Consider the following 24531-nt stretch of genomic DNA (forward strand, 5'->3'; position numbering starts at 1 on the left):
CGAGACATGTCAATTTCGAGTAATTATATCAGTATTCAATTTGAAAAAAAATAAATTCAGTGTATCCCCCACGTATTGTAAATAAAATATAAAAAATAAATACGTGTAAACTTATTGTAAAGTGAGAAATCAAAGTAAGAATTCCCGTAAACTATTATTGTTTATATCGCGTGCGTCTAGTTAATCGAGATTATTCGTAAAATACTGCGTGCTTCCGATTGAACAAAAATAATAACATACGATAAAAAGCAGACGAAATTGTTTTCTAACGAAGAAATAAGAAGCCACTGCCAAGAATTGGCTTCAGACATAAGGCCTAACAAAAGTCTACATTCATTCAGAAATGTTCACAGCTAGCTGTAGAAGTGCTAACATTCTAAAAAAATCTTAAGAATGAAATCTAATCATTTGCTATCAATTAAAATTAAAATAATCTTGTTATTTAGGTGTTTTATGTTAATTTGAAACTGAAAAACTGCTAATAGTGCTAATCAATTTTTAAATTTGCTAATCAAATTTGGCAAAATTGGACTTTTTGATTAGCAGTGCTGCTAATCATCTGTGAAAAATTACCGACAGCCCTGATTGTGACTAAACTGGCGAAGAAATGTCGAAAAATCGTAACGGTTACGTATTGTGTTTCCACAAACTGGATAGACGACTTATAACAATGATATTAAGGGGATATTTTATTGGGCGATAAAAATAGACACACTCCGACATTTCTTTTTCGGACGATTCCTTGATTTTCCGCGAATCCATTTGACAATGTGAATTCCGCATTTTCTGCGGCTTTTCCATCCCTACGGTTTCATGAATTTAGTTTTATTTGTTGCTCACTTCTATCGACAGCTATAAACGTAAAATTTTCAGACACGACAGATCAATAAACATAAGTGTATCAATAAAATTGGCCATTTTATTTGTGACCCGATTGAAAGCAGTTTAGACATTCTAAATTGTAACTGTTTAAAACTGATCTAAATCAAACTATATTTATGACCATTATTTAGTCTCCCAAATATTTTGAAGCTTTTGATTGCTAGAAATGAAAAAGGTAATCAGGTAGCCCAATCACTGTGCCAAATTATAGATTTGAATTTATAGCAATCTCATTAAAACACAGATCCGATTTGGGGTTGTTTTTTTTTTTTTTTTTATAGTTCAAAATTTCGTTTTACTTGTGTTACTACACTAGGATCTGGAAGAGTTGTTATATAACCTGCGTCATGGCTCAAAATGTTCGCCTGTCTACTTGTCGCCGACAGGCGATTTTTTCGTCTGACAGGTAGCAAATAAAACTACCTGTCGCGGACTAAATTTTACTTGATGTTCAGTAAATTGACCACAATACTCACGCCCACGTCACGTACATTTAATTATTAGTTTCTAAATGCAAGAATTAAGCACGAAAATACCGCGAAAAGCCGCCATTTGCACTGTTTACATTTCGCTCTGTCATAGGCTACAGTTACTCACACAGTTTGGAAGTAGACAATTTTATATCAATGAATTTCACACCATCTACGCTTGTTTTCATCTGCTTGACACTAGTTTATAGCATTATGGAGTATTATATCTAAATAAATTAAAACGCACCCCCAAGTCACCTGAAATAATTCTACCGTAATGACACCACAGTAAATATAGTAGTGGTTGGAATGGAAATGCACACGGCTCGTTGCTTGGTGTATTTAATCATTTAAAAAGTTTTAAACAATTTCCATAAATATAGGTTATGAATAATTTATAAGACAATTTGACAAAATCAAAAAATCAGGTCGGAAAAATATTTCATATATAAATATAATTTGTAGCGTAAATATAGTCCAGATATGTGAGAAGGGAATTCCAGGTGGCGTTATCTGTCCTTTGCACGCGGTACATGTAAATACGGTGCCATGCACAGGTGTGATTTGTGTTTTGATATTCAATTTATTACGGTTATTTTAAAACTGAATTCTACAACTCAACGGCGAAGTATTCTTGCGACAGGTAGCTCTTTTTAAACATTTCGAGGCCTGACCTGCATTCTGTTTGATGTGAGGGAGTAGCCAATGAAACGTTGCAGTGAGTTCTTGGCATGCAATGCACGGAACTGTGGGTATCCTACTAGAAACATCAACGTTGATCGGTTAATCAAATGTATGACGTCATAGTGTCAAAAGCCGCTCATATGATCCCTGAAGCAACCTCCCACTACAACTAGTCAGATCTTTATGCAGTAGAGGCCATCAAAAGTATAAAAAAAAAAAAACGAAACGAAATATAGATCTGTATTTTAATCAGATTAAATTTATAGTGAAGAAAGTGTGAATTACATGTAGCTATATCTTGTGTATACAATTCCATAACCGCAAAACTCCTTTGAAAACATTTGCTTATGTACATGTATTTTAAAGTTTTCTTTGTAAATATTTAAGGTTTTTATATAAATATTTCAGCAAAGAAGAGTATCATTTGCTACACCTATAGTGGAAGGAAAGAGTCCAGTGAAATATCAAGAAATAAACAACATACCTCCATCACCATTGATTACAAACAGTTTTACACAATTAACATGTACTGGTAATAAGGTAAGTTAACCAGAAATAAAACTAATTGTGGAATATTTTAACATCTTTTTATGCATTGGTTTATTATATTTCTTTTATGTGTACCTATATTTCAAACTTGTGGCTTAAGTTAAACATCTGTTTCCACATAGGGTGAAATCACAGCGTAGTTTGGAGATAGAAGAATGATTAAGTTTTACTGCCTCCATTTCCTTAGTTAAGGCACAAAGGGCCTTTTGAGTTATAGTTTCCAATAGAAACCATTCCAAGAATCCATCCAGGTGTAGCTACTGGATATGGCCTAATAAGGCCTGTGTTGCCATCTAAGATCTAAACTAATTACAGTTTTGAAAATCTGGCATTAGGACCTTCTATAGGATGCTATATTTATTTAATGATTAGCTGTTCAGGTTTACTATTTGCAAACTAATATTAACAAAATTTCTTTTGAAATTATGAGCTTATTAACTATTTATGCTTTGCATTTGTTTTGTTAGTATTTAGTTGGTTCACCCAGTTACAGAAAGAAAAAAAGTAGCATGGAAAAGGTATGTTTCTCACCTGGACAACATATTGTTAATCTATTAAGAAAAATGTGATGGTTTTTAAATGCCCACATTTAATGTGCAGGTAAATTGTCATCTCATTTGTGGGTGTGTAACCACTGTATCTTGTGAACAGAAGCAGGACAGAGTTCTCCTTGATATTTTTTAAATTTGTGTGAGTTTAGAGCTAACACGGTTGATTTTGCTGATGGCAGGGGTATTATGCTGCATAACATGTTTCTGTTTTCTCTTTGCCTCTAGTTTTATATATTAACACTTTTGATGTTATTGTATTTAGCTTGTTTATATTCAGTACTCACTTTATATATAATGCTTTATATATAATCTTCCTGATGACTGAGATTAAATTTAAAACCGACCAGAACTTATGGAGGAAAACATTTTGCATCAGTACTGCCGACATATTTAATCTTAGTATTCAACCTTGTTTTGAATATGATCAAACAAAATCAACCAATCAATTTGAGTCAAGAACTGTATGTTTACAACAACAGAATTTAACTCAACTATGGATTCAATGCTGAAGGTAATGTTAAATTGTCTACCATTGGCGCTTCTCGATTTGCTACTTAATGAGTGGAGTAATAAACTAGGATTAACATGCCATTCTATATTTTACAGGAGATAGAAGACTCTGAATCTCAAGCCAGCCAATCACAGCCCTTTAGATGTACGGATGAATCAGTACTCAATGTGAACGGACCTGCTTTCCCCGAGTTTATAGATTGTGATTTACCAGTTGAAAAGATTTTACCACAATTAACATCATCCTTATGGTACGTAGAAACAGCTTCGTACCACCAGGATGTCTATTTATATTTTGTTTGTAGACACTCTACAGTTTATAATTTTTATCCGATTTTAACGAAACTTTAAATATAGATTTATATTGCAGAGTTCTCTGTTCCTTTTAGTATTGGCATGTATCGAACTGTAACTTGGATTATGGCCCCTGATTGTACGACAAATCACATTTTTAGCTTGTTATCTGTCCATCTCTTGCAAAATGTGGGCGTATCTTGCATGGAAACCACTTGTTCTATTTTTAATTAACAGTTGATGAATGTTCTTTAGGTAGTAATTCCGATGATTAAGATTACTAGAAATATGAATATTGTTACATGGCTGTACCTTCACTACATACTATAAAAGGCATGGAATAGGACAATATTTGATTTCTTTCGAAATAAAAATGTTATGTTAGATTAACTTGAAATAAAATGTTTTGCAGGTCAAGAGGACTGGTGCAGCTCATTCGTTCCAATGTTAAAAATATTATTAGTGTTGGTGATCTCTGTAGATTATCAGAATATGAAATAAATAACTTACCTATTCGTCAACCGAAATTACCTACTCTTCAGAAAGCTTTAGCAACATTAGAATATAAGAAAAATAAGGATACTGTCAACGTGGAGAAAGGTAATTTTCATTTTAAATGTCTTTTGTGTTGTAATTATTTTAAATATTAGTCAATCTTACCATTCGCCTGTAAAAAGATAGATAGTTCGACGTAACGTTTCATTAGAGCTCCATTAATAATATTTAGCGATTTTTGTGCATGCACTATAGTAAATTTCATTAAAATTACTGAAAATTAACTTTACCGATGTTCCAGCTCGAGGAATAATTGCTACATTTGTAGAAAAGTCTCAACATTGCAACATGAAATGACTAGTTTGTAAAATATTGTTCAATAATATTGAATACCTTGAATGTATCTTGAATGCCTTTGGTTAATTCGTAATTCTGTTTTATTACATTTTATTTTTTTAATTTTATTTGTGTTGGTTAGACGGTGAATGTATAGAAGAAGAAAATATGCCAATGAAATACAGTTTACCCACAGTAGTAGAAGATGAAGAATGTGATGAAGAACTACCCAGTGCTGATGAAGCTTTACAAAAACTTGCTGATGCTACACCCCAAGTAGAAGGTAATACAGAATATTTTATTAAACTCTAAAATGAATTATTTGTTTTATCCATTAAATACAAGATCTCACATCATGGATCAGAAATGTCAATTAGGAAAGAAGAGGCATGACATGTTCCACAAAGAGTTTGTCAACTGTGTCTTTGTATTGTAATAATTAAGCAAAATGTTTAATACATAAATTGATAATGTTTTGTTTTATTCTACTTAGATTGTGATGCAGATGATGCATTAAAGTTGAGTCAAAATTCTGATTCTGACCAATCAACGAAGAGTTTACAACTTAACATTGAAGATCAGAGCCATTCAAGTGCTACTATTCCTAATTTAAGTGCCTTAGAACCTGATAATCTATTGGACATTGTAAAAGAAATTGGTCAGTCGGGAGTGTTTGATAATTTAAATGATATTCGAACTGGAACTTTATTTCAAGTACATCAACATTTAACAAGTTTTACAAATAAAGTTGTTGCAGCTATTCAGAGCAAGTGTCAATCACCAAATAATACACAGGAATAAAGACAATTAGAAACATATTCTATTGTACATATATTTCCTCTTTTGATTATCGTGATTTCAGATGTTTTTAATACATGTGAGCTAGAAATGTCTTGCCAAACTGGTTGTGTTGATAGAGTAATACTTGTGTAGTGGTAGGTGAAAATCAATATTAAAAAATAAAAATATCTATGTAAATTTATAAACATTTATATATAAATCGATACAGAAGCTTTGACCTACTTATGCAAGAATTGTCCATAATTATTTTTAAAAGATCTCCATTGTTAAACCGGTTAGCTGTTACTAAAAAGTGCTGGTCTGATATATTATCATAATTTGTAACCATGTTTTAAGTTTCTTTTCAACTCAACAACTTAAAACATGCATTATGCAAGAGTAAAATCTGCTTATTACAAGTCTTTCTTTAGGCCTGAAATGTTATCTAAATTATCAATTAGACATTAATTAACTTATCCAGACCATAATAAACTCTTGATGTCAAGGCTAGCCTTCGATGTTGGCTGGATTAGATTCCTATATGCCGCTTAACGGCCATTGATAATTAAATCAAAACAGAGGATAATCGAGACTATGCTGTTTATATTAATGATTTTAGTAATGATGACCGAGACTATGCGAAAATTTCACGCGCTTCGTTCTCTGCTCATAGTGGATCAATTTGACTGAAATTTTCAGCAAATTACCTTTACACTATCTAGTTTTTAACTATTATAGCGAGAACTGCCATCTCTTTATCTTATCTCCCATAATGTATCTTTAATTATCTCAATTTAGTATACTGCTATACAAGACAAAAAAAATAAAAGTTTTACAATATTTGCTGTTGTAAATAACTGTATTGTCCTTTCCAGACATTCTGGTGTAGTTAGATTTTCAAGTTGTTACATTGTGTATTTATATATATATATGCCCACTCTGAAATCGGGTCGAATAATGCCATTGCCTGTCCTGTCACCGGATCTTTTTAACACTTAAATATGTTGTTTACATTATTGAGACAAAAAAATCATCTTTAAGAATCTTTCAAATACTGGCGAAAAAGTAATCCAATCTAATCGGTTTAGAGTTATATACATTTTTCAAATTAGTGACATGAAACAGCTCATTAAATTTAACAATTTCTGTGAGTTATGGCTCTTGTTCTTTTTGTAAAAGCTTGTGCTGGCTCTTAGTTTGCTTGAAAATTCATGATTCAACATTTGTGAACTGCTCCTATGATATTGCTGTGCTGTAAGTGTGTTGGCAACCTATCTTTATTATATTAGAATAATTATTGTTTATATTTCTGTGTTTATCAAAATTTTTATTGGTGTATGGGACCAGAATCAAATTATGCTTTTAAAAAAAATTTTGTAAAATAATGTAACTTAAAATTGTTTCAATTTTTAATCTGTATGTGTATGTAGTATCTCATTAATAAAGTTAAGAACTATTGGTTTCTGTTACATGCATTGATCAATCTCTTGTCAGTATGGGAAGCATGCTGGCTCAATAAGCAGGAGGCTGGGTTTCAAGAAACTTAAAAGCGTTATTTCCACTTTGCAGTGGTGCTAAGGATGCTCATCTAATTGTCCAAAGATAAAACAAACGAGGTATGCACGTAAAAGAACCCTTGACAGTTGGAATTCGAAACCACCAGTTAATGACTTAGTCATTATCAAGTTGAACTCAGCAAGTAAAGAGTATAACTTAGTCCCATCTTTTTATGCCAACAAATGAGTTTTCAAAGGACTTGTCAGCTTATAAGGTTGACGTGTTGTCATATGTCTGTAATCACAGTGGCCAAGACGCTGGCTTGCTAGTCTGGAGGTTGGGTGTTCGATCCCTGCACTGGCCAAGAAAGTTCATCCAGACTTTCTGGCGTGGTTACCCCTTGTCAGTGACCTGACAAGGACAGCTGTCTAGTCATTAGGATGGGACAAAAAACAAGGTCCTGTGTACACCTTGGCATGCACGTAAAAGATCCCTGGACAGTTGGAATTCGATAAGAGTAGACCATAGTTCCGCTGTCCGAGCAAAATTTCCCTCATAGCACACTGTATCATATGCCCGTCTTCATTAGCCAAGTTCGGAGCAGAACAGTAGGACGTGAAACCCCATTTCATTCAGGAGAAGTGAACTTAACACATATTAGCTGCCATTGGTAATTAAAATCCAATGGTTAATAATGAATTCTTCCAGCATCACCAAGCCTAATCTGGCTTACGAGGACACACTAAACATGGGACAAGGCTGATAAATTGTTGTGACCGCATATGCCAAACCTGAGACATAAATTCAACACTGTCAGATTAAAAATTAACAATATTTCACAACACTATATACAAGAAGAAGAAATGCTGCAAGATATTTTAACATATTTATTTGGTGATGAACATGAGTTTCTGAGCATCTGTTTTATCAACAGGTAATCTGATTAATGTTTGTCAAATTTTATCTGATCAACAGATTTGATACAGGATAGATTAATCACATTGCTCCCACTTCCAAGATATCTCCATCTTCCACACATAATGAGTTGTAAAAAATGTCATTTAACCAGTGTCCAGTCAATACCATTTACTTAGCAGTTTAACTTAATTAAGGCCTTCTGAAAATCCTGAATGATCCCAAGCAGTGATCATGAGTTATCCCCTGGTTTCACAAATTTTCCCTGAACAAAAATCCTTGGTACATTGATTCCCTCTTTTTTATTGACAGTATTTCTCTGAACATAATCATTTCTCTCCTGTATAAAACCAGCTTCTGTCATCATGCCTTCTAATATTTCTGAAAAACATCAAAATTAAACATCTTGATGACCAAAAATAATGAATAATTATTTCAGAACAGGGCTTCCCTTATGTCTCATCATCTGTGGTTTAATGATTGAGAGTGATACATTAAAGATACATTCCCGCATACAAACTGGGTGATTTGATGATATATTTGGCCTAAAGACATATTCAAACTTAATTAATTTATCATAAATTTGCTTCAAATCCTTCTCAAAACATTGTAATTGTCAAGGAATACCCTTGCTATAAAAATCGATCAAAAGAGGTCATGTTTGTGTCAGGTGACTTACGGGTGAGAAGGCGGAGGAGAATTCATTGCATACACAAGACGGTGTTGTCTTTAATCCCTGACTATTTATTACAAATATTGAATCCTAATTAAATTCTAGGATTATTCACTGCCCGCGTCTTTTTCCGTGATTTTTATCTCAGAAAGTGTTGTACGTCTAACTCTTCATAAAGTTTATCAACATGTACATCAAGCGCTCAATCTCTGCATGCATCCTTTGACATCATGCGTGCAGATATTCCTAATCATCGGGCTGTCGATTAGGGGAATTCAGTATTTTTCTAGTAAGATTGGACATATCTACTTTCCATATATACCAAAATTGCCATACTTTTATTGGAAATAACCACCCGATAAATACTATTCTGGGAACCTATCTTTAAGTAATATATAGATCCTGCATGCGGGTGTTAGCCTGAGTGTTGTTTCAATATATTACGCCATGTCTTAAGCTCAAGACCATTAGACAACTTAAGGCAACACAAATAAAATAACTTGTTTCTCGGGCACCGCCCGCACGCAAAATTGGTTGCGCGTGCAGTCTATTTATTAGTCTTGATGAAAAAAAATAAATATGTAACGCCCGCCCGCACATCGACAAGCAAGCCGTAAAAAAAATATCCCGCATGTACCTACATCCGCCATACATGTATATCTATTCAAATGTATTAAACCTGATTCAGATGAACATGCTGTCTTTTTTATCCGAGGGGATCACGTGGCTAGGTGGGTAAGACGCTAGCTCGCTAGCCTGGAGGTCGGGTGTTCGATCCCTGCATTGGCCGAGAAAGTTCATCCAGATTTTCCGGCGTGGTTCTCCCTTGTCAGTGATGCAGGACGGAGGGGCTGACAAGGAAAGCTGTCTAGTCGTTCGGATGGGACGAAAAACCGAGGTCCCGTGTACACATTGGCGTGCACGTAAAAGATCCCTTGGCAGTTGGAATTCGATATAAGAGTAGGCCGTAGTGCCGCTGTCCGGGCAAAATTTCCCTCATAGCACACTGTATGGCGTATGCCCGTCTTCATTAGCCCAGGTTAGGAGCAGAACAGTAGGACGTTAAACCCCATTTCATTTCATTTCATTTCATTTCATTTTTTATCCGAACAATGGCGAAGTTTGGCAGATTTGCCTTTTTTATTGATATCGAAAGAACCTCCATTTTGTATCACGTGATATTAATTACCTCCCCTGATAAACTAGAATTTGATTCGTGTTAAAAGTCATTGGCGACAATATTTCAATCATTCGATCGTAATCGGCTCATTATTGCCGGCTTCAGTCGGTTTGGAAAATCCTATTGATAAAATAATGAACCGTAGAACAGGTTAATTAATTATAGCTAAGAATACGATACGATAACGATAGTCGTCATAATGCATACCTTAGAATCTGGGTCATTATTAGCACATTTACGGTAGTTTCGATAATCCGGAAAATAATAATTGGATTACCGATTTGATGGTTTTACTGACCAGTTGTTAGTTAGATTTAAATAGTCATTCAATATAAACACCGGATAGAACACCGAATATCCTGAGAAACACACCGAATATCCCAAGAAACAGTATTTCCGGCAATCTCCAATACCGATGACACGGTGTGACATGCATTGGTTGGAATTCGGTAAATAATTATAAATAAACCGGCGATACTAGATTTAGTTTTAAATACTGTTTACCATGATTATTATTTTTGATACACCTGGTGAAAGAGGCTTAGTTTTTAAAAATATTGTTGTCTTTATGGAGGGCTATTACATAGTCGTATGGAATTTTATTTTAAACCAATTTCAATTATGTGAATTAAATATGGAAAATTATTTTCCTTTCAGTCAGTGTTCAGTCTCAGTGTTTTAGTAGACTTGATTTTGGGTTTATGTTTTAAGTATGTACAATAAAGTTGAATATAACGGAAAACAAAAACGTAAACAAGTAATGACTTTCTCATTTAAAAAAAAAAAAAAGAAAGACCGCCCTCCCGCCCCAACAATTTTCAGCAATAGCCAAATTTTATTTTGCACCATCAATGAGTAAAAAAAAAAAAGAAACCGCCCTCCCTCCCTACAGTTTCAGCTGTCAGTTGCCCGAGAAACAAGACATTTATTTTGTGTGGCCTAAAATACAGACACTATCCCTTGTGTGCTTTTCAATGAAATATGTCACACAAGCCCTATATTTCATCTAGTATAAATAATATACGATAGCAAGTTACCTGTACATTATTTGAAATATAGTACGCCAACATCTAAGCGTGACCTCACATCACATCTGTACTTTAAATGAGTATACTGTTTATAGTACCAACTGATTGATTCAACAACAATGGATTATAATACATATCAGAAATCATTCAATATATTGCAAGATATGTACATAATAAAGTTATAAATTCAATATTGATACATGTCATAGGAAATTCAAACATTGTAGAATGTACTACTGTTTCAATAAATGTAAATATATACTACATGTATTTACCTAATGAAAAATAATAAGCTCGGGTTCCATCTTGTCTCACATAAAAATTCTCAGATAATTTATGTCCAGCTGCAAATCTTAACATCGCAAAATCATAGAGTCCATAATCTCTTATTAACAAACAACCACCTGGCTTTATTACCTGATTAATTAAAATAAATAAATTAAATATTGGCAACATAAGTTTTAATATCCAAACAACATTTAGATGTTTTGCAATGACAGGATTGCATGGAAATTTATAATAGCTGAACTGTGTAGATCAGCTTAGTGTATGAAAAAAAAAGAATGCAATCAATCCTGAAGTTTAAAATCCAAATAGCATTAAGATAAAATGGAATTTTAGTTGCTTAACCTTTTTTTATTGAATAGCAGGAATGGCCAACTTCTGTTGCCAAATGGGGCGTATTGGATGATTAGAAGTAACTGGTAAGCCTACTAATTATTTTTAGCAATTTTATTATTTAGTGCACATCCTTTTAGCTAGTGTTATCTTCTTTAATTCAATCTGTTTCCAATTAACATATGCTTAAAGGAGCTAAATCTCTATTCTTCGGCACCTAGAAATGGACACAAATGGGTCACAATGCATATAATAATAATGTAATATGAATGTATATAAACTGATTTACATTCAATTGTTTCTGTTTTTATTGTTATTTCTAATCATTTATGTTCGTGAATAGGCCAATGTCAGTCTTTGGCTTCTGTTACTCCAGTCTACACCGGTAGTATTCTTATATGGGATATGTTTAACCTCTGTCATCGAGTCCCTTCATTACAAATGGTGCTCGAAAACATTCTGGCACATGATTCGTTTGCCAATTTTAAAATTTTCATTTTGTCTTAAATATTGGATATCAGAAGCCAATCTTTTCACTGTAAGATAACAACATCAATGTTGATTTAAATTGACCAGTAAGTCATGTTTGCAATGTCGAAGACTGGATGATACTGAGTTAGACACTTGCCTCCTTTAACGAATCAAACTAGGAAATTTAAGTTAAATTAATTGTGGGGCACATCTAAATTTTTGTGTAAACAAATCGGTGCATGGTATGTAAAATGTTGGCACACCTGCTGTACAGTGTTACCCAAAATATAAAAAAATAATGAAGGCAAAAATTCAAAATTGCTGTGAACCAAAGATTATTCAAAATTGGCAGTTTGACATCTTACATGTAGGTAGACCAATATTTATAATAAAAATAAATTCTCACCCTAAAAACATTTTTTAGAGCATCCACCATTTTATCTGGATTAACAGCTGATAGGACAAAAATCATGGTTGCTACGTCAACACTATTTATTGGTATTTGATTGGTTATATCATCTTTCGTTATATCACATTGAAATGCTGTACACCTTTCATTATCATACTGAGAATTGTCCTAGAAATACAATACACAACTTTATCATTGAATACCATAAATTGATCAAGTCTTGGCATAAAAATTCAATGTATGTTTGGATGAAATTTGATGAAATGAAGTTAACGTCCTACTTTTCTGCACCAGGTGGGCTAATGATGAAGGGAAAGCAGAGCTACGGCCTACTCTTATATTGAATTCCAACTGCCAAGAGTTCTTTTATGTGGATATCAAAATGTACATAGGATCTTGGTTTTCGTGCCATCCGAATGATTAGATGCTGTCCTTGCAAGACCCCTCATCCTGCACCACTGACAAGGTAAAACCAAGCTGGAAAATCCTGGGGAACTTTCTTGACTAACACCCTGAAAGAACCCCAGACCTTCTGGTTATTGAACCAGAGCCTTACTCACTGAGCCACTGTGGCTCCTATAAAATTTGATACATTAAGTTGCTTTGTACATTTAAAAAAATACAATTATTTTGCTGTGATTTGTCTCAAAATCCTGGTAATAATAATTAGTCAGTCTGACCATCCTTATTAGTTAAGTAGTCCATGTCGTTTATATAAGTTTCGTCACTGAATTGACTGAATTCATTTTCTTGTACTTTACCTTAACAAAGTCAACTGCTCTATTGGAGAAATCACAGGCATAAAAATATAAACTGTCATCTTCTTGCAACAAAGGAAACATAAAATTACCCACACCACATCCTACTTCAAATATAACTAATTTACTCTCCTGAAAATACAACATATTGACAATCCAGTAAAAAAAAGTAGTTTTAAACTACCGATATGTCTATACATTTATACAAAGTCTACCTGTGTATATTTTTTGTATTTTTCTAAGTGGAACCTTACCTATTGTGCTCTCTAAAATTGATAATATTTTGATTCACATGAGAACATAGTCATTAAAACCACTGATTGTCTTTGTATTTTGCTGACAATAGCAAATTTTCACAGCTTCATCAACACTACAATTTATTTAAATTGATTCAATTATTCTCTGTGCTGATGTATTGTTTCAGTTCAACTTAATCCAACCATGAAAATAAGAAGAGATAATGTGGTTGTTGGAGGACTGACAATACTGAACAGACATACTATGTGGAGACATTAGGCCCCCCTACTATACAGTTTACTTCCTCATCAGGAATAGCATATGCTATGCAACATTTCTGCTTTTGATTTGTAGGATTTTAAAGGAGCTAAATCGGTAATAATTTGGACCTAGAAATTGACACAAATGGGTAGCAACGCATATAATTATGTAATATGAATGTACATAAACTGATTTACATTTAAAGATGGGTTCCCGCATACAAACTGGGTGATTTAATGGTATATATGGGCTAAAAACATATTCAAACTAATTAATTTGTCATAACTTTGCTTCAAATCCTTCTCACACATTGTCATTGCGAAGGAATGTCCTGCTATAAAAATATGATCAAACTAGGTCATGTTTACGTCAGGTGACTTACCTCTCTTGGAAGTCAGAGGAGAATTCATTGCATACATAAGACGATGTTGTCTTTAATTGCTTACTATTTATTACAAATATCGAATCCTAATTAAATTCTCGGATTATCCACTACCCGTGTCTTTTTCCGTCATTTTTATCTCAGAAAGTGTTGTATGTCTAACTCTTCATAAAGTTTATCAACTTCTACATCAAGCACTCAATGTTCGCGCAGAAATTCTTAATCGTCGGGCTGTTGATTAGGGGAACCCTTTGTCACAATCAAATATCATATTTTTTCTTTTACATCCGAATTTATAAATATTTATGTTCACATCCTATTTGTCTGAGTTTGATCCCCCAAACTCAATTTTAATTGTCTAAGCTGTATCCCCCAAACTCATCTTGATTGTCAACTGCATCTGAGGCATGCAGCATGTGCACAATATGGCTATATAAGCAGATGTGGATGGCACATCAGAGTCAGTCAGTCAGTCAGTCAGTCTTTTAGTAAGGTTCGTTCAGGCCGAATCGGATCGATTATGTAGGAGGGGGCCAATTTAACCTTTCTTCTTTGAATACATAACTGTAGTGAATATCGGACCATGTTTAATTAACTCAGAGGTACATTGGAACTGGGCCACGTTTGATTACGCCCAGTAGGTGAAACTTTTATGTGTGTAGATTATTGTTGGGCAACGTTTGATATGGATCGGCGTTGGGGCCAAGTTTAGCCGTAGCTGATATCGTGAACAGAACATTTGAGATGATCCCAGAATAGGATCCACAGGCCTATAATTATCTCAACTGTGTTGTGGAGAACTGTGCGGTGTTTAAATGTTTTACGAATAACTTAAATCAGAATAGGTATTGCAGGCCTATGTTTAATGTTTTCGTTGGACGAATAATGTTTTTGTGAATTGATGGTTTGATTCCCACCGGAAGTGACCTATGGACATACTGAACTCTGAAAATTGATTGTTTTACTGATCTGATATAAATATATAAAGTATTAAATTATACTATTAATGCCATTTCGTTTTCTTTATGATTTTGAAGACGCAGCTGGGGGGGTAGTTTGCACGAGTGGCAATTGGTCAGGTGCCAAATCGTGACACCCTTACATTTTTGTCCTGCATACGCTCCATGAGTGTTTTTCGGGGACCCAATATTTTTCTAGTCTTTCCATATACATGTATACCAAAATTACCATACTTTTATTGGAAATAACCACCCGATAAATACTTTTCTGGGAACCCATCTTTAATCGTTTCTGTTTTTACTGTAATTTCTGATCAGTTTATATGTTCGGCGAAATATATCAGAAGTCTCAATCGAATGGCAATCTCTAGCATCTGGTTATTCCCATCTACAACAAAATTATTTATTGCACATTCTCTCCAGATAATAATATGGCGTCACCATTTGACATGACTTGTGGAATATGTCTAACCTCATTCTTGGAGTCCCTTGTTACAAATGGTGCTGAAACGCATTATGGTACACGAATCGCGACAAATGGTAAAATGTTTATATTGGATATTAGAAGCCCATCTAAGATCAATGTTAATTTAAATTGACAAATAATTCGGGTTTTCAATGTCGAAGACTTTGGATGATAATATTAGTTAGAGACTTAGCTACCTTTAATATCAATACCACCCAGTGCATAGCCAGTAAGGGTTGTCTATAAAATGAAAGTCCAGAGCAAAGGGAAATAGATTTGTACCTTGTTTTTTTCATTCAAGAGTTCTTGAAATTCTCTGGTTGTCCAATGTCGATCTTTAAAAAACTTTGTTGTATTTCTTTTATAAAACAAATCCCAATTTTTCTGTGCTTCTTTTTCATATTTTTCTCTTTTAAACTCAGAAACTAAATTTTGGTCTTTTTCTATTTTTTCAATTTCGTCTGGACTTAAAATACGTGCTTTATGACCAATGTGTACACTCTCTTTGTCATTTTCAGCCATTTGCACAAGTTTATGAAGTTGATTAATTAGATTTGTTTAGTAATTAGTCGAGTACCGTACGTTTTACGTTTCTATGCCAAGTCGTACAACTTCTGCTTTTCACTGACAACAGATTCCTTCTTCGTATGACTTATGGATAGCAAGCACTCTCGTCAGTTCCGGGTATCTTATCAAATCTATTTTTCATTCATTATAAATAAATTATTTCTAACAAATTGTGAAATTTTGAAGCCATGTTGTCTTTTTATATTCTAAACGTACCTCTTTGTCTAGAGATTATCACTTAAGAGTGATCTCCCTTCCCACAAATTAAATGTCTGTTAAAAAATATAATGATCTGAGAATTAAAAGAAATTGCTTTAATATAAGGTGCATTATGTAAGATTTAGATAGGGAGCTGACAGTTCTTGCCATAATAGTTTAAAAATAGATAAATGGAGGAGGGTGTTGGGTGTCAACAAGGGTTGTTGTCGCATATTTTCACTTTTGTCAGTAATGAAGATATTTACAACACATTAAAATCTGATTATGATTATGAGTAATGCATTAAGTAATTATCAGAAATCATTGTTCTTCCCTATATACTAACGATAAGTATACAAAAACAGTTAATATCAAGGGCCATAACTCTGGAAGTAATTATCCGGAATCATTGAAAATAAATAGGATTCTTCTTTCATGACCTTAAACACTTTAAAGTCAATCAGGTATTAACTCTAGAGCATCAACAAAGTTTTTCAACTGTGGCAGTAATTATTGGAAATCGTTGAAAATAGGCTTCTTTGTCTCATGACCTTAAACACTGTGAATAAATTTAAAGTCATTCGGCTGATAATATTTGTAGATGCCAAGCTGGTGAAGACTAGTTTGATGATGTTCACTTCACTAAAATATTCACATAACACCACTATTTAGTCCCTTTTTTCAGCATATGTATCGTTACATAAGGGCTTGAAAACACATGACATGTCCAAGAAACACGATACTGCAACAATAACAACTATTTATTCACCGTCACATATTACACAAAAGGTTCACAGGTTGCAAATCACAATCTTAGATACATGCATAGATTATCAAATGTCCAACATAGCGAAATTGACTGCGTCTGCATCTGCATCTGCGGTAGAAAACAGTACGCTGTCACCAACTCACATCACTCAACATCTGCTACCTTACTAAGCAATTGACTCGATTTACTAGACACTATATACTATTCTACATGATGCTAATTAGACTCGATTAAACGCTCATTTAACCTAATATTCTGCATGTATGCACTGACACATTATATTGCCATATATAGATTTTGAACATTACAATATTGGTCCTGAGAACGTCCACAAGATTTTTGAAAGAGATCAGTTATTATCAGAAATTGTTGAAAGTCCATAGGCCTCAGCGTCTCATAACCTTAAACACTGAGTATAAATTTAAAGTCAATCAGAACTTAACTTTAACCTCTAGAGTGGCCACAAGATTTTTCAAAGTGATCAAGGGCCATAATTTAAAGTCAATCGGATATTAACTTGAGCCTGTAGATCATCACAAGCAAATGTCCATGGTCCAAACCTCCCCATTCCCCTCATTCAAAAGGTTTGGCCTAGGCCCACTTAAATAGAGCTTAATGTAAATTACTATAGATAACTAGCATTTAAAATAAAAAAAAATATGAAAACATAATTATACAAATAACAACAGTTTATTATATAATTTCTGTTATGAAATAAATGCTAAATATCATAAATACACATGGGAAAGAAGATGCTTGTTCTTGTATCCCAACTTAAGATACAGTACTGCAGTAATATTTACGAACAGTGATAATAAAAGATCGAAAACTGTTTGTTTTGTTTAATTTTTCTGTCAGTAACTCCAAACTTTCAATTTCAGGTTGGGCATTGGACACTAGAAAAGAAGAATACAAAACATGGATTAGATATCTTTTCTGTTTTATTCATGAACTGAAAAAGGATAATTTATATCTGAATGCCTTTCTATTTGTATCATTTATGTTTTAGTCCTATATCAGAATTAAAAGTATTTACCTTCATATTTTCCATTAAGAACTTTAACGTCAAAACTGAATGCAGCACTTGGATCTTTAGGATCAATATTAGTGAAAATAACTTGTAAACGTTGGTCTGAAAAAGTATATATGACAGTCTAAATGGTTTAATAAATTTATAATGAAATAAATACTGGTAATAACATTTTTGTCACACCCATAAAAAACATTCTCAGCCTATGCTGAGAAAAGTCAAAGCAATATATTAGAAACATCCAGATCAGAAAATGTTTATAATTATTAATGGGAGCAATGTTTATAATTATTAATGGGAGCAATGTTTCAATTCTCTTGCCACTAAGCCATTGTTGAAACATTGCTCCTATTAAATTCAGTAACTTTACAGCATAAAAGTTTTGTGTTTTTTTCAGTGTAATCAATTACTAAACTGCCACTAAAACAATATTATAATTTACCTGCAGTTTTCACAAACTTTAATCCAAGTCTTTCTTGGAATATTTCTTCCATATTCTGTAAATCCTTCAGGCAAACATTTGCTTGCTTTTCTGAAGTTTCTATTTCTGAGAAAAAAAAAGAATGATAAAAAAGTCAGATTATTGCTTCCCAGGCTTACATATGGCAGTCAAAGCTGTCAAAAACCTATAAATTAGTAAATTTATCTATAATTCTGAGTTTGCTTTGTATCCAGAACAACAATCTTTGAATTTTCTCTTTTAAAATTCAAAGCATTTTATTGAGGAATCTCAGTGAATAATTTTAATTTCAGAACATTCCATTTTCACTGTTTTGGGGAACGCTCAACGCTCTCTTTAAAAGGTTAGCTTACTTTCTTTCATTGCCTCTTTATCTGAAACAATATTATTAAGTGATTCCAAGGCTAGTTTATTTTCTTCCTCTTTTGATTCCATTTCTTGTAAAAGTTGATTTAACTCTTTTTCTAATTCCTCCAGCTGGAGTCTTTTGTCTGTGAAAAAATAAAAGGGGACGGTAAAAAAAAAACAAAAAAAAACAACATCTGAAATGATATTAATATTAAACGGCAAATACTTCAGTTGAGTTCATAGATATAATATGTTGCAAAATATCTATTTTGCTACTTTTTAAGTTTCTTTTTTTTAATCTACAAAATGAAATAAAATGAAATGGTGTTTAATGTCCTACTGTTCTTTCCTAAACTGGGCTAATGAAGACGGGCATACGCCATACAGTGTGCGATGAGGGAAATTTTGCTCGGGCAGCGGCACCATGGCCTACTCTTATATCAAATTCCAACTACCAAGGGATCTTTTACGTGTACGTCAATTGTACACGGGACCTAAGTTTTTCATCCTATCCGCACGACTAGACGGCTGTCCTTGTCGGGCCCTCTGTCCTACATCACTGACAATGGGAAATCACGCCAGAAAATCTGGATGAACTAATATAAGAAAACTGGAACATTTAAATGGTAGTCTGAGAATAATAGGACACTAGATGGCGCTACAGCACAAGTCTGCAATATCACTTAATTGTGGAATCGGACCATAACTTATTCTATACCTACACACAATCTCCAAATTTGACCTACAGTAAAGAGCTGCGTTTAATTAGCTGTTAACGTTATAAAAATTCATTGAAAATCAATATACTTGTTCGTCTCAAGACCTTAAACTCTGTGTATCAATCTATAGTCAATCTGATGATAACTTTAGCCTCTACAGCCATCACAAGATTTTTCAAAGTGATCAAGGGCCATAACTTTGGCAGTAATTATCGGAAACCATTGAAAATCAATAGGATTCTTTGTTGCATGACCTCAAACACTGCGTATAAGTTTAAAGTCAATCGGATAATAACTTTAGTCTCTAGAGTGTCCACAAGATTTTTTGAAGTGATCATGGGCCACAACTCTGGCAGTAATTATTTGATATTGCTGAAAATCAATAGGATTCTTTGTATCATGACCTTAAACACTGGTATAAATTTAAAGTCAATCGGATATTAACATTGGCCTCCAGAGCGTCCACAAGATATTTTGAAGTGATCAAGGGCCATAACTCTGACAGTAATTATTAAAAATTGCTGAAAATCAATAGGATTCTTCGTCTCATGCCCTTAAACACTGTGTATAAATTTAAAGTCAATCAGATATTAACTTTGGCCTCAAGAGCGTCTACAAGATTTTTTGAAGTGATCAAGGGCCATAACTCTGACAGTAATTATCAGAAATTGCTGAAAATCAATAGGCTTCTTCGTCTTATGACCTCAAACATTATGTATAAATTTAAAGTCAATTTGATATTAACTAGCCTCCAGAGCTTCCACAAGATTTTTTGAAGTGATCAAGGGACATAACTCTGGCAGTAATTATCGGAAATCGCTGAAAATCAATAGGGTTCATCGTCTCATTACTTTAAACACTGTGTATAATCGGATATGAACTTTAGCCTCTACAGAGTCAACAAGCACTTGTGGATGACGGACGGACGGAGACGACGACAATATACAACCACATTTCAGTGTGGGTGTATAAAAATGAAATTAAGAATATTGATATATAAGTAATTATCCGAAAATCATGCTAACTTTTAGTATACGAAACATTTAATATCATGGATTTATCTGTTCAAGTTATCAAAATTCATTGAAAACCAATATCCTTGTTCTCAAGACCTTAAACTCTGTTTATCAATCTTAAGTCAATTGGATGATAACTTTGGTCTCTAGAGCATTCATAAGATATTTCAAAAGTGATCAAGGGCCATAACTCTGGTAGTAATTAATCAATAGACTTCTTCGTGTTATGACCTTAAACACTGTGTATAAATTTAAAGTTAATCGGACATTAACTTTAGCCTCTAGAGCGTCCACAATTGCCTGTGGACGCTGGACTGACGGACGGGGGTGACGTCAATAGTCCGATTAACAACCAATAGCTAACTGCGTAACAATATCATTACGCTTTAAACAGAGCTCCAAATTGGACTATATATGTTTACATTACGTTACGTCATGACTCACGATTTTATTACGCCCAATTAACCAGTTCATAGCAGAATATTGCAGAAAAACTAATTGCGTGACAAAAAAGGCTATCAAAACGGATACAATATAAACAATACTGTTTGGAGACAAACAATACTTTCACCATTTTTAATACCTTAAATCACCGTCCAAAGCTTTAGGGAAGACCCCAGATTAAACGAAGGGCTGTCATGTTGCTGTACTTGGGTTAGATTTGATTGAACGGGAAGAATAGACACACTCCCTCAAAAGCTCAAGTATCTGAAGCCAATCCAGCAATGGCCAGGCCAATGCTTCAAGAATATGGTAAGTCAGTGACTTTCTAAAGATGTAATCTGATACTAGAGTGGCCATTATACATCAATGAAGTTATGGATAAATTATAGCCAGAAAAACACAATCTTACCTTGTTGATTTACTTTTTCCTCTTCTGTAAACTGCTCCAATCTCTTTCGTTCCCCTTAAAACAAGATAGTAAAGAGTAATGCATAGTCTATCACTTTTAATGTTCTTCCCCTTTAAAGAAGATTGGACAGAGTAATTGCATCATAGTCTATCTATCAATTAAAAATTGAATTGCACTTCACAAATCAAATGTAACATATAGGGATGATAATTAGCCTTTTATTCCATTATCTTGATTAGTTAAAAATTATCACATTCAAAATCGTTATTTTCATCAAATGAAGAATAAATAGGCAATAGTAGTAGGTATTTTGAGATTTTTGGTAAAGACAATTTCTTGGCACCGTTTTGACTATGTATGTATTATGACAGTTTTGGCCAATTCTCTGGGGCTGTTTTGACTATGTATTATGACTGTTTTGACCAAATTATGGCCGTTATTGTTTATGTCTGTTTAGACCACATCCCATAACAGTTCTACTTTGTTCTGTTTTAATACACACATGACAGAAGAAGAACAACAAATACTTGTGTTGTCCAGAGTAATTCTTCAATTCAGCATTTATCATTTCCCTTAATTTGTATAAACAAAAGAAAACCTATTTTATTTACCAGAAGCTTGGAGTAATTTATCTTCATGACGAATTATATTCTCTTCAAACAATTTTTTAACATCATAAGTCATTTTTGTTTCTTCTGTCATAAGTTTGGCAATATTTGCTTTCAGTTGTTCCATCTTTTCAAGTTTTTCTGTAATCTGAAAATAAATGAATTATTTTAAAGTTAATTTTATCAAAGTGTAAAAGCGGCCCCAAACCATAACAGCCACAATTTAAATTGCTAGTAATTTATTACAAAAACAATATATTTTACAGAACATAAACAAGAAATAGGTAAAAAATACCAACTGACTTTCATTTATTTGATAAATATAAGGTTGTTTCTATCAATTTATTTACATTTTGAATTTCTTTCAAACTTGACCTGACCCACCGGAAGACAATACTGCATTGACTGCATTTGCAAAATACCAATGATGTTCCAAAAATACTGTGGTTGTATTGAATGAAATAAAGAGTAGTTAATTTAGTTGTGCCCCAATCTACTGCCCATGCATCCACAGCATCACCCTAGATTTCAGTCAGTCATCAGTAAAAGTCACTAAAAGAGTTAAGAAACACTATCCGTGTGTGTGAGTGTGTAATTCTGAAGAACATTAAAACCAGATTGTAAATATTATAAAACTTGATGCATGTACAATAGTACAGGGTTCCCGCGGCTTCGTCAAAATTTTTTTCAAGGATATTCAAGGATAAATATACGTCAAATTCAAGGATTTTCAAGGACATTTTTTAGCCTAAAGTTACAATTTTTCATCTTAAAAATAACCAAAACATTACCAACTATCGTTATAATCTCATATTTAAAAGGAATTGAAGACATTTTAAACAAAATTAAGGATCTCAACTGAAATTCAAGGATATTTTCGTATTTCCGCGAAATTCAAGGATATTCAAGACCTTGAAAATGAAATTTTAAATTTAAGGATATTCAAGGATCTTCAAGGACCGCGGGAACCCTGTAGTACATGCTAGAAATGGTTCCACTTCTATTACTGATAACTTCCGTCTTTGAATCCTGCCACAGTAGTGGATGGTTCTAAGGCTATACAGTAATAATCCCCCCCCCCCCCAGTATAAATCCCACTGGTAATACCCCCCACCTCCTTTTGGAAAGTACTAAGTAGGTAAAAATCTCCTCTAATATATTTTTTTTTTAAATTCAAAAAGAACTTGACCAAGATATATTCTTTTTAAATTTTTTATTTTAAAATTCAAAATACCACAAAGCAATTGAAAATGAAATGGACAATTAATTGCTGTTTGTGTGTGCTTTGGTTTTTCATGAAAATATGATGAACTTTGCATATTTGACAAGTGAAATGACAATTACTTGATGTGCACAGTTTCTATGCTTACTATTTTGAAATTATGAACATTTCTGTACAACTTTCTCTGTAAATATTATATGGCTTCTTTGTGATAAAATTATTCTTATCAAGAATTGCGATAAAACATCATTTTGATGTTAATATTTTGTGTTCACAGTTTGGGAGAAAAAAAATTGATCTTGGTCAAATTCTTTGAAAAAAATATAAAAAAATATCCTGGTATTATTAGGAGGGATTTTTACCTACTTTTCAAAAGAAGGTATTTTTACTGGGGGGATTATTACCGGATTATTACCTATATTCAGTTCTAAAGACTTCCTTTGAGCTGGCATGTAAATTCCTTAATTTCCAATTAATGCAGCCTAAAAGGGTTATGGAAATAACGGCCTTAAAACAAAACATTTGGTCGTAATCATTATGGTCAAACATTTTTGTCACAACGACCAAACATTTTCATCTGAAAGGCCAAAAAATAAGGCCATAAAAAAACAGTCTATGTAATATTTGCTATTCATTATCAATACAATGCTATTATTTACATAAATTTAATGATAGCTTGGGTGAAATGATCGGACCTCGCTAAACTTTAACATTTATTTAGAATTTCTCTCTCTCCTGACTCTATCTACAACTTTGGATTCGTACACCTTTCCATTACTATCATAAAAGGTGGCAAATTTTGGGGTAAAAATCTATCTAGATATGGTGAAAATTATTTCAGATTTATTTCTACAGGCCTAGTACATTATTATTAACATGATGATGACGTAATTTGTAAATATTTAATTTATACTATTGAATAAAAAGTGTAACTGTGAGAAAAATAGATATATTATAATTGGCTAGTAGTTTGATATGATGTGCAAAATGTCTGCAGGAATCAAACGATAATATACATGTAGATGGCAAAACATTTTTTTTTTAAAACGATGTTAATCATTAACTTAATGTACTTGTTTCACATTTGTGAAGGAGTCTACTTTTACTTTTACTTCCACCCCTGGGAGTGGATTCTACCTTTCAGTTAAGTTATTACAATTTTCGATAAGTAATTTACATATGTGCTGGTAATAACTTAACCTTGGCATCCATTGTGTGGTTTCACATCACTTTCAAACAGCGGCAAAATGGTATTTGTCCCTGGTAAATAATTTATTTTGTTTACAAACTCAAACTTTCCGCCAATTTCTTTGACTCGAGTCAAAAAGGAAGTGGC

General features: G+C 33.3%; 2 protein-coding genes and 1 non-coding gene across 3 annotated transcripts in view; 1 reads left to right on the forward strand and 2 right to left on the reverse strand.

Annotated features, from left to right (window-relative positions):
• The window catches only part of LOC126831874 (telomere-associated protein RIF1), a 34454-nt gene extending 27451 nt beyond the window's left edge, over positions 1-7003 (forward strand). Inside the window, exons 28-32 of the mRNA XM_050562524.2 lie at positions 2445-2576; positions 3743-3897; positions 4353-4540; positions 4914-5054; positions 5265-7003. Of these exons, the coding sequence (XP_050418481.2) occupies positions 2445-2576; positions 3743-3897; positions 4353-4540; positions 4914-5054; positions 5265-5572 (924 nt within the window). The 3' untranslated portion in view covers positions 5573-7003. The remainder of the gene's footprint in view (positions 1-2444; positions 2577-3742; positions 3898-4352; positions 4541-4913; positions 5055-5264) is intronic.
• Positions 7004-7920: 917 nt separating this feature from the next.
• LOC126832168 (tRNA N(3)-methylcytidine methyltransferase METTL6) lies at positions 7921-16203 on the reverse strand. Its single transcript, XM_050562872.2, has 5 exons — positions 15688-16203; positions 13104-13232; positions 12340-12510; positions 11120-11261; positions 7921-8344 (listed from the first exon to the last, which is right to left on the reverse strand). The coding sequence occupies exons 1-5, from the start codon at positions 15925-15927 to the stop codon at positions 8196-8198; spliced, it is 831 nt and encodes a 276-aa protein (XP_050418829.2). The 5' UTR covers positions 15928-16203; the 3' UTR covers positions 7921-8195.
• A 710-nt stretch (positions 16204-16913) lies between these two features.
• LOC126832169 (uncharacterized) lies at positions 16914-24521 on the reverse strand. The gene is made up of 7 exons (XR_008789328.1): positions 24396-24521; positions 21977-22121; positions 21366-21419; positions 18783-18920; positions 18412-18516; positions 17976-18071; positions 16914-17835 (listed from the first exon to the last, which is right to left on the reverse strand). It is a non-coding gene; the product is annotated as an uncharacterized LOC126832169 (transcript).
• Positions 24522-24531: the final 10 nt, after the last annotated feature.

The sequence above is a fragment of the Patella vulgata genome, chromosome 9 (assembly GCF_932274485.2).
Source record: "Patella vulgata chromosome 9, xgPatVulg1.2, whole genome shotgun sequence".
In the NCBI taxonomy this organism is placed as follows: domain Eukaryota; kingdom Metazoa; phylum Mollusca; class Gastropoda; family Patellidae; genus Patella; species Patella vulgata.

What these genes read in the sequence shown, in the direction of transcription:
- LOC126832168 (XM_050562872.2), bottom strand. Translation starts at nt 15,927, where the DNA reads ATGGCTGAAAATGACAAAGAGAGTGTACACATTGGTCATAAAGCACGT. An exon ending in CTCTAAAAAATGTTTTTAGG is followed by an intron (nt 11,262 to 12,339) that starts GTGAGAATTTAT and finishes TTAATTAATCAG; the next exon opens with GTAATAAAGCCAGGTGGTTG. An exon ending in AGCTTATTATTTTTCATTAG is followed by an intron (nt 8,345 to 11,119) that starts GTAAATACATGT and finishes GATGTTTTTCAG; the next exon opens with AAATATTAGAAGGCATGATG.